Source organism: Hyalella azteca, unplaced genomic scaffold, assembly GCF_000764305.2.
Source record: "Hyalella azteca isolate HAZT.00-mixed unplaced genomic scaffold, Hazt_2.0.2 contig3312, whole genome shotgun sequence".
In the NCBI taxonomy this organism is placed as follows: Eukaryota; Metazoa; Arthropoda; class Malacostraca; order Amphipoda; family Hyalellidae; genus Hyalella; species Hyalella azteca.
Window position 1 is genome coordinate 64,210 of NW_025933564.1, and position 11,451 is coordinate 75,660.

Sequence of the window (11,451 nt, forward strand, 5' to 3'; positions counted from 1 at the left end):
TGCCCTGGGTAGGGTTCAGAGTTTGGTGAATGTGTTACAAATTTTTGCATTTGTAGACCGAAAACTTTGCCAATTGTACCCGAAATGCGTTGTAGCGTTGCCAGCAGTCTTCAAAATGTGTTGCAAATCAAAATTCTTACAAAACCAACTATGATGAGTTTATATACAACACCCCAGGACCCAGGTAGTGCAGTAGACAATTGCCTTGCAACTGAAATTACCAAAATGTGGATCATGTTTGCAACCTCATTCGAACAACTGGAAACCAGAAATTTTTTAAAACAATGCAACCACTGGTCAGTGAGTGGAGTATCTTATGTTCAGCAGTCAGCATTGCCAAAGGTTTGCAATTATCAAAAATGCAATGATTTGCAAATGCAATGATTTGCAAATGCAAAGGAACAAAAATGCAATGCAAAGGAATGACAAAAATTCCTTTACTCCTGATTAATTTATTGTTTTCAAAAATCAACAAATAAATAAAATAAAATGATTTTCTTTTACGTTCAGTTCAGAATTTGCAGTTTTTTCTTTATTGTGAAAGAATGTAGGCAATTGCAATAAAATTGCATGATATTGATTACAAGCAGGGGCATTTTTGTCTTGCTTGCTGGAGGCTTCTACCCAGTGATGCTTTTCAAGCATACATTTTTGTGCAAATGTTTTAAGCTTCTGTATGTACATGTATTGTTTTCTTTTATAGTTCCTTATTGTTTCATCAAGCAATTCTTGAAACTTGTATGATTGCATCTGTTCAGTATAGACTTTAAACTTTTGAAGCATTATAATATTTAGCTTTAATATCCAGAATTTTTCTTCCTACAAGTTCTCAATTTTTTTCAGAATGCGGGTCTAAAATAAGGCCACCATGCCTAAAAGTTACGGTTAGTGTGGCACTACGCAGCAAGGTGCATCATTATCCTGTGACCCGAGGGTGGGGGTTGACAATAGGAAGAGTCATGCACTGGGGTCTTAAAAAATTTTCCTCATCATGCTCATTGTTTTGCTCAAAAGAACACTATGTTACAAGTGACAGGAATGCCAAAAACTGCCTCCACTGCCACAAGAAGCATTTCTTGTTGGCCACGATGCTCTCAGTACTTTTTTGCCTCCTGGTTTTCTTCACCAATCCTCTTCATTCATCTTATTCATTCATTCAAGGTAAGCATTACCTATATATATTTATATATACATTTTGAATTCTTGAAGACTCTCCAAATAATTCCAAATCAATGTGTTGTTGATCTTGTTATTGAACCAATTTTTGTTTTGAATATTCATCTAATCTATGTATATGTGTGTAGAAATGTAAGTTTTAACTGAATTAACTGAATTTTTCTTTTTTTTCAGATTCTTCTGCTCTTCAAAGGGGGAGTGAGAGGTCTGATGACTTCCTTATAGGTTCCCATCAAGCCAAAAACATCACCAATTTTAATTATGGGCTTTCTTCATCTTCTTTTTATGTGGTGGAAGACGTTCCGTCTGAACCTGAAGGTAGCAACGGATATCCAAGACTGAAAGTCAAGGTAATTCAAAGTAAAGCTCTCATATTTTTTCTTATACAGTAATATTTTAATTCATTTGCTTAAGGTGATGTGTGTTATAATATGGTTTTGTGATATTTCTGTCATACGTACATGTTCAAATTGTTTTATTAATTTTGATAGTTTGCTCTATAAAATATATTGTTTTGTTTATTGTAAGTTTATATTTGGTGCGTTTTAAAATGCTAGATATGTAAGAATTATGTTCAATTTAGATTAATTTTGGACTATATCACTTAGTGTATTTTCTGTGTTCAGGGAACACAGAGGAGACTGCCAGCAGCCCTGATCATTGGAGTACGTAAGTGTGGAACCAGAGCACTCCTGGAGATGCTCAATCTCCACCCAAACATCCGTAAACGAGATGCGGAGGTGCACTTCTTTGATGATGATGATCGCTACAACAAGGGGCTTGAGTGGTACAGGAAGAAGATGCCTGTCTCTTTTGACAACCAGGTGCAAAGATATTATTTTAATATTAATAAGACTTTTTCCTAATGTGATTGTTTGCAGATTTGTTATGAATACAAGAAAGCTTCAGGAATGAAATTCACTTCTACAAAATTAAATACATGTTATTGTTATTATTATTCTATGAAGCAGTTCTCGTGGCGTCTGGTTCTAACAAACTTTCTGGGCATGTTACATATAAGTTTAATAGCAAGCAAAAAATAAAAAGACATCAGAGAGGTTGAGAACGGATAAGAATGACTAAGCACTAGATTCATGGGCTCTACGAAATAGTTATGTCTTTAGGCGTCAACGAAACACATGCCACGAAGGAGCTGATGTTACGAAAGCAGGCAGGCTTCGAGGTTCTGGCGGCGGCGACCGGGAACGCCTTGTCGCCGACAGTAGATGCACGTGTAGATGGAAGGAAGAGGTCCGCTGTCGATGACAAATGCAGATCTACAAATCTTCTGCAAATCTTCTACAAGGCAGATCCGACACGAGCTGCAGACATTCCATGAGATAAGGAGGCGCCAGACCTTGAAGGCATCGGAATGTCAAAACAGCGACCTTGAACTGCATGCGCTGCTGCATGCCTAGCCAGTATAGATCACGCAATGTCGGCGTCACATGATCAAAATTGTGCTTATTGCAAAAGAGTCGCGCATCAGCGTTCATTGCAGATTGCAGTTTATTTAGTGCCGAAGTCGGAGGTCCTTAGATTATTTATTTAGGTTGGAAGTCCATAGAGCGTGGCATTATTATAGCCCAATCTGGTCAGAACGAGTGCCACCACGAGGCCCTGGAGGCAGCGGCTTTGTAGAGTGTAGTAGAGCCAAAGCCGGGAGTGTAGTAGCGTAGTAGGTACTCTACTCTAGTAGAGAGTGTGTAGTAGAATGTGTAGCGCCCCAAAATAAGTGGGGGTGACTTTGGCAGTGTCATTCTTCATAGAAAGTTCCTAGTCCAAAAGAATGCCCAGGTTACAAACCGAAGACGCAGGCGTGACGAATTCGTTGCCCACGCGAACAGGGTTGGCCGGAAGCTGGTGCTGGCGCCGAGCAGTCGCAAACCAAATGAAGTCGGATTTCAATGCATTGAGCTGAAGCCGGTTGATGCGCATGCAGTCTGAGACGGCGTCCATGCAGACAGACATTCGGTCCTGCTACGCTGCATCGTCAGCCGTAGCACAGTAGCCATAAATTTGGGTACCTATCGTTGCAGATTCGTTGCGAAAATATGCAGATTCAAACCATGTGGATCAATTATTTCCAACGCGTTGACAGTATATAGTGGGAAGAGGATCGAGCCGAGAACTGATCCCTCTGGTAAGAGTTCCCGCTTCAAACGCATTGGAATCCATTGCCGAGATAGGACCCGAACCACCGCAGCACTGTGCCGCGCAGGCCGAATGATACGTCAAGTTAACGCAATAAAGTGGCGCGGCCGACAGGTCAAGTAAAGCCAGTGCCGCAATGTCGCCGCGGTCTGCTGCTTGCAGAATGTCTGAAAGCACCTTCAGCACAGCGGTTTCCGTCGACCAAAGATGACGGTATGGAGGCTGGAGGCGTGCCATGAGACCGGACTGCTGAAGATGGTTGTTCAGCTGTCTGGTCACAATGTGTTTCAGGAGTTTCGACAAAACTGACAAGTAGGAGATGGGTCACTATGATTTGAGATCAGACGCATCAAGGTCTGATTTTTTTAACAGAGGCATAATGTAAGCTAATATGAAGTTCTCTGGAACAACACCGTCAGTGAAGCGCCGTTTGAAAAACAGTGAAACAGCGATTGCGTGCTACTCGGAGCACGCAATCAATCGGGCACACCACAAATGTTGTTAACGGAGCATCGGCTGAAGACGCGCGCACAGCAGAATTTTTTTTTCCTTAGTGTCAGTAAGTTACAAGTAAAGTGTCAGTTAGTTACAATGTCAGGATGTTTCAGGTGACTGTGGAGAAGACACCAAGTTACTTCGTATCCCGCGAGGCCCCAAGCCGCATACATGCCATGGACCCGGACATCAAACTGCTGCTCATAGTGCGGGACCCCACCATCAGGGTGCTGTCCGACTACGCTCAGATCNTACTACAACCACACAAAGCTGAATGAAACAATTGCAGAACCTTTTCACACTGTTCGGAAAAATAGTGAAAAAACTGACTGACCGTTTTATTTTCCGGCAGCTCCGCGTCATATCAAACCACTTTTTCATTTTTTAAATTAACATATGAAACTCGACCCAAAATTGATAAAAAGGAGACGACATGGTTTAATTTCACGAGACGGCAGCCATTCGGAGTCCTGTCACTGGAGACTTAACAAGTAGTGAGGCTGGGTTTCGTGGTAAAGCAACATAGTGGAAAGTGATTCTAGTTAGCGACATTTCCTTGACATTCTAGTAAATCGGTGATTTATTTTCAGCTACAATGCGATCCAGATCAGCCAGTACGTGGTGCACATCTTGCGCTGGCTGCGCGTGTTCTCGCGCCACCAACTGCACATCGTTGACGGGGACAGACTCATACGCAACCCATACCCCGAAATTAGGAAGGTGAGGCAGCAACCCATACCCCGAAATTAGGAAGGTGAGGCAGCAACCCATACCCTGAAATTAGGAAGGTGTGGCAGCAACCCATACCCCGAAATTAGGAAGGTGAGGCAGCAACCCATACCCTGAAATTAGGAAGGTGAGGCCGCAACCCATACCCTGAAATTAGGAAGGTGAGGCCGCAACCCATACCCCGAAAATATGTAGAGGAAGTCTTACCTCCCGGCTCTTTTATGTGGATATGAAAGCGAAGCCTTCAGGCCAGCTTCTTGAGGTATGAAAAAGTCAGGTCTTGTGTGTGTGATGGCGTGAGATGATATTAATGATCACATTAATGATTACAGATCGATGCCAGCACCGAATTCATGCCATTAAGTCTTGATGGATATGGAAACGCCTGATAACGCACTAAAATAAACTTTCATCTTGGAGTAAGAATTATGTATAAATTTCCATTTGCACCCTGTACTGATATTCTATTGTATTAAAATGATCTTCTCACCTCCCTCCAATTCTTCAGTGAATTGAAGAATTCAATATTTTGTGTGCGTGTTACAGAACAAATGGAGTATTATCATAGAAGCAATTGTAAGCGTAAACATTTTTTAAAGTGAACTTTGACCTTTTGTCCTATTGAAAAGAACTTACTAAACTTTTAAACATATACTAAAGTATTTAATGACTTATTTTCTTGAACAGCAAGAATAATTTGTAAACTTTACCTCAATTTCATAATGCGCAATACAACGAATTTTCAACAAGATTAACATCAGAATCAGCTGTTCGCAAAATTTTTAAACCGACCTTAAATATTAAAAAAAAAAATTCAGACTAAATCGTTTCTAAAAGTGATGGGATTTTAAGTGTACTAACTTCCGTATCCGAAAGTTAGTTAAACCGTGTGCAATTGTTGTTTAACCGTGTCCGGAAGTGCAATTGTTCTTTATACGATACCAACGATTAATTTCGGCAATAATACTAATGATGTATTGTGATACAGGTGGAGAAGTTCCTGCAGCTGCCGTCCCGTGTACAGCCGAGCAACTTTTACTTCAACCGCACGAAGGGCTTCTACTGCATGCGCAACGAGACGCACCAGAAGTGCTTGGCCGAGAGCAAGGGGCGGCGTCATCCTTACGTCGACCCTAGCATCATCGAGGCTATCCGCCGCTACTTCACTCCCTTCAACGAACAATTCTATCAAATTGTCGGGCAAAATTTCTCGTGGCCTTCTTCCTAAACCTGTGGTGGTCAGGCTTGTTTCTTGAAGGCAGCTCTAAAAGGAAATAATTTTCGTATCGGCGCATTCGAAATGAAAAAATAATACTGGTGAGCGAAACCATGCCAATGATATGAATGACATTATGCTGCTGTGTATCAAACTCAACCTCTCGACTACAAATACCCATAAAGTTGACAAGCATTTTCTGCACAGTTTCGAAATAAGTTAGGCGGTTTAAATAGTTAGATCGAAATCAGTGCAACTGATTGTCAGGGAACGTATGAGATGAGAGGTACGTATGAGATTTATACACAGTCCAGATGCGGCCTGCAGACCATTGCTAGGGAATGGCTCTATTGTGAACAGAACTTGCTGGTTTTCTATTATCCATCTTCACTTCTTCAATAACTCACTAATTGACTCGGGTATTTTTTCTCGATCTCTTCATCGTCAAGCAATCAAGAAGTGGTACCTGATACGTATTGTTCCTTCAATAATTCATTACATTGATTTCACCCGCCACGAGCCTTTCACCTCAAGCTCGTGGTTGTTCTTGGGATCTTCCCACCATAGCTCATGTCATAATTTGTGTGTCATTAATTTGTCGTATGTGCGAGTTGGGCTCGTGTGGCCTCCAAAGAATAGCCTTCAGGCATACACACGTCGCTCTATGTACGCGAAGAAAATCTACTTATAAGTGAAACGAAGAATCTCCAGCTTCAGGAGTAAGGCAAAAACATATCACCCTAAATTTACTTGACGTTTTTATATTGCATTATCTTCGTATTTCGTCGATCAATTCTTGGGCTAGACCTCGCTTATAAGAGCGCCTGGTTCAGCTCACTATATCTCATTTTTAATGTTTTGAAATTCTCTCCATATCAAAGATTTCTGCATCAATTTCTCTCATATGTATAGATGATATTACAGATGCATCAACTTCTCTCATATGTATAGATGATATTACAGCTGCATCAACTTCTCTCATATGTATAGGTAACATTCGGATAAAACCTTAATTGATTAGCAACTACCTGATATGAATGCTTTCCCATCTGATTCAAAGCCATTCATTCCAAGACGTCCGGCCCTTCATGCCACATGCTGAAACCGAATGATTGAAATTAGTATAATTTATTAATGGGATGGACCCGATTCAGGTTTTGACATTTTAATTGAAATTAATTGCTCTATTTTTGTTACTTAGCTGTTAGTAACTTGACCAGACTTTCTATTCGCAATCCATCGTCATAAGATCCCATCTCTAAGTTTCCATTGTCCAGTATCGTTATTTTTTGTCTCAGTGTTGTTACCGCCTTTTGCGTTAGTGGTTACTTTATTACTGAATACTATAGTGCCTATCGAGCAAAGGTACTTAACAGCCTCTCTGCTGTTAAGTACCTTTGCTGAGGGACAGCCTCAGCCAGCGTTGCTTCAACTCCTCGAAGTAGAACAAAAATTTCTAGAATTTATGACTTTGTAGCATCTGCTTTACCTCCGTTCGTACGTTTATATTTTTTGTTTGACTAGAAGCTGAAACAGACGACAGAAGTTTTTTCTCGTACTCGCAATTCATCCAGGATGTCAATATTTTGTTTTAATGTATCGTCGAGCATAAAGGATGCTGTATATGCGTCCTAGCAAGTGTTCTCTTGTTCGGCTCACACTATCTCTCGACTAAATTTAAAGCTGATATTGCATTGGCCAAAATAATTTATTTAGAATTCTTCTATGCCTACTGTTGAGTTGACTTTTTTCTGTTACCATTTTCAGTGTAATATTTCTCTGCGAAGTCATATCAGCAGCAATGTTGATCCTTTGGTTATCTAAACCAATGATTGATTCTGCTTCGTTTCTAAAATTGGCATCAAAATTTTTGGAGAACTTCCTCATGACTTAATTTGTTCCATGACATCTAGTTTCTTAAGTTTTTTTATTGCTATCTATAAATCTTTGTGTTCATTTCTACGTCTAGTTCCTTCCATGCACTTCCTGACACCTGATGTTCTGCCCGCTGTTCTTAACGATTCTTTGTGTAAAGTTTTAATTGTGTTGTCAATGTGCACAATAAAAGCATGGGATTGTAAGTGTAACCTGCACGGTTCCTCCATGTCTCGCTCGTCAGAAGTTCTAATATAGGCGCCATGACACCTCTGACGCTTCTCACACTTTAGACGCTAGAAGAGCTCAGCTCTCTAATTTAATTTATTTTCATTTAATTTCTTCTTTCTTATTACCTTCCCAAGCTTTATGCAACTGTTTTAAATCGATAACTTTAATGCTCTTACTTCGAGATCTTAATTTGCGTACGTTTTGATTGTTCACATTTATTAGCTTTATTCGTAGATGGTAGCGATATTTCAGCCTCTTGACAAATTTTGGGCTGCAAGATCTTAATTTGCGTACGTTTTGATTGTTCACATTTATTAGCTTTATTCGTAGATGGTAGCGATATTTCAGCCTCTTGACAAATCTTGGGCTGCTGATCCCTTATGCTACGACAGGATCCTGCCGTGCTAAGCAACTAGTTGAGATCCCACCGTTAAATGACTGATTCCTTTATTTTTTGCTTTAATGATCTTTTTCCCTCTATAAGTTTCTTTATTTGAATAGCAGATGGTGAATTCCAATTGTCAAAGTCAATGCATTTTCTGGTAGCTGGAATTTAGGAGGATTTGTGGGATATTGTTTAGATTCTACGTTTTTTTCTTCCGCATCGTCATGTCCAAATATTTAAAATGAAGGATAATTTCAACGTATTCGTGACTGTTATGGTTTTACCACTGCCTAACTTGAGTGTTGTTTAAGTTTGTCGTAAAGCAAGACGCAGCTACAAGTTGGTTAATCATTAATCTTCCTGGCCACAATATGTACAATTATGAGATCTATGTTCTACAAACGCTAATTGAATTATGGCTGTCATGATGTGTGATGCGATCACTTATATTCTATTTCTCTCATCCAGCGAACAATTTAGTATTCGTCCCTGTTGTGTTTCGTGTAATGCTAGCAACGCCAACTAAAACCCTCCTGCCTAACTAGTTTCCTGTTTATAGTTGCGCGTCTGATATTCCTCGGTATTTTTAGCGCATTTTCTCATTTATGGAAAAAATTCCCTATTGTGCTCGCCATGTCTGTCCGTCTGTCTGTCCATCCGTGACTTCACGTTTTCGTCGATGAGAAAATGCGCTCTCTGTCACTCACTGCAGTGAATACCGAGTTATATTTTTTTAAGTATCTTGTATTTTTAGTGCAGAAAGACATGGGAATACCTTGGGAGTTGAGGTTCCTCTTTTTCTTTGCTATGGTAGTTATTTAAAGCCAATGTATGAATTTCAGTTTGGGATGTAACCTGTTTCAATTCGGTTGTACGGCTAGGTATTTTTTAGCCATGAGGAATTGATCCTTATTCGGTTAATTTGCATAAATCCAGGAAGGCATGAAAAAATGGTTAGATTGTTACGAATTTGAGGTTCACTTTCCTTAACCAAAATGTTTTCCGGGAATATTTTTTGTTTAACTCAAGCACTGTGTCTCTGGTGCTGTGAACTTCTTTCAAAGAATATAAATAGTAATCGAAAATATTGAGAGCTTTACTCCATTGAGTAGAACAATCTGAAATTTATTGTGCTCTGTATCAGAGCCTAAACTTGAATGCGATGCCCAACCTTTTAGCTAATTTAGTGTTTGTGCTTGTGAAGGAAGTTTGCTCTGTATCAGAGTCACAAAAGTTTGCAAATTATATCTTGTTATTGTTTGTTTGTATCCCATATGTTGTCAGCGATGCATGTTTAATATGTTTACTTTAACACTCTAGCCCTTTTTCTCCCCTGGACTCACCACAATACCGAAGAAACAAAAGACGACGTCGTGGCTCATACATTGACTTCGCGACTTCTTTAAAGGGTTCGACACGAGCGTGTTGCCGCTAGGAGCTGTTGTTACTGTTACTGATGAATTATTTCTTATGTAATAATGAAGTCCTGTGGCAATATTCAAGCTGTTTCTTGATGTTACGTCCGCATGCCACATCTTTCACCGATGTCAATGATGATACTAACATTGTTATGTTGCTTACTTTATATCAATAAATTTTATCTAGTGATATGAATAATCTCAGATATTGCAGCTTATCGTGAAATGGCTGCTACTGTGCATTAAAAGCAAGTGAAACCATCCTGCAGTGTTGTGCCAACTGAGACTAGGAAGAGTATGGCGCGGTCTCCTCTGCGAGCTGTTGTTTTGTTCACACTTCCTACTGCAATATGAGTTTATTTGCAAAACTTGTGTTCTTTTTCGGTTATATTCTTGCAAAACGTGTGTGCTTTTTTTGTTATATTCTTGCAAAACGTGTGTGCTTTTTTCTTATATATTTTCAAGAATGCATGCATATCAAATTTGACTTGCAATTGAAAGAGCTTCAATCTGAAAGTTTAAATGTTAGTTGAATAATTTTTTAAGAAAAAAAGAATCGGCAGAAATGTCCACCTCTTATATAGCTGGTGTCAAACAACGTTGTTATCAATGATTAATTCTTCGTGAACTGCTTTGCATAACTAAAATGTCATGGTTTGTAACCTTAAACCCTGAAGATGAAAAAAAAATAAAAATGAAGACGAAAAAATACAAATGAAGCCAATAACGTAGCCCCCGTGAGATGGGTTGCTAGCAGCGCTGCGCTGTTGCTTTGGTAACAACGTCACCTAACTTGACATAGTCTGCACTCGATGTACCTGTTTATTCTGATTCCTTTATTACTTATGCCAGTGAATGAATTCATACTTTGTATTAGCGATAACAACCTACGGTGCTCTCTTTGTTGCTCTTCTCATCTCAGATTGTTTATCTCTGAAAAATTGTTACACTGAAGCGGAATGTGGTGAACCCCATCACTAGTTCTTTCCTATATCGTCTCCGATGTCACTAAGTCATTAGTTTTGTCCTATTTCCTCTTCGCAGTCACTACGTCATTAGTTTTGTCCTATTTCCTCTTCGCAGTCACTACGTCACTAGTTTTGTCCTCACTTCTCGTCGCATTCACCAGGTCACTAGTTTTATATGTACGATGTTAGAGTTATCGTCTGATTAGAAATTGTTTGTAAGAACAACGTGCACTTCACCTTAAAACTTAGCCTTAAAATGCAATTCTATTGTCTTATGTATCTATAAAAAATATATATATATATATATTGCACATCTTAGAATAGTCTATTTTTGCACCGATCATTTCCTAGTTGTGCTAATGTTGAACTTGTTGACGAGAGTGTTTAATGATGAGGATGTTGCGATATGCTGCGTGGCTCTTCACGCTCTTTCTCAGGTCTCTTATGTGTTACACAATTTAACCTACAAATGGTACACAAATATAATATTGTCTATTGCACAATTAGAATTATATAACCAAATAAATTATAATTAAACCTATTACATATTTATGCGATGAAATTAATCCGTCAACTTGATTTCCAATAATTCTCGTTGTTATGCAATTGTTAGTCGTTATTCCGAGCACAATGCAAGATGGAAATATTTCGCATAGTCTTCAAATATTGTGCGTGTTTGATTTTATTCGTTTTCATCCATTTTCGTGTCATATTTTTTCTTTCATTTTTCTCGCCATCTATTCCTCTAACAAAATGTAATGTGGACTAACATGTTTTTTTTTATATTCAAATTGTAGGTAATTT

At 39.2% G+C, this 11,451-nt stretch overlaps 1 protein-coding gene across 1 annotated transcript; it reads left to right on the top strand.

The window, feature by feature from the left end:
* Window positions 1-841: 841 nt before the first annotated feature.
* Window positions 842-8,145, top strand: LOC108668752 (heparan sulfate glucosamine 3-O-sulfotransferase 1-like). Its single transcript, XM_047879536.1, is given in 7 exon segments — window positions 842-1,161; window positions 1,351-1,526; window positions 1,803-2,000; window positions 3,939-4,079; window positions 4,081-4,160; window positions 4,416-4,545; window positions 5,543-8,145. Coding segments are annotated over 7 exon segments (1,167 nt in total). The 5' UTR covers window positions 842-959; the 3' UTR covers window positions 5,783-8,145.
* Window positions 8,146-11,451: the final 3,306 nt, after the last annotated feature.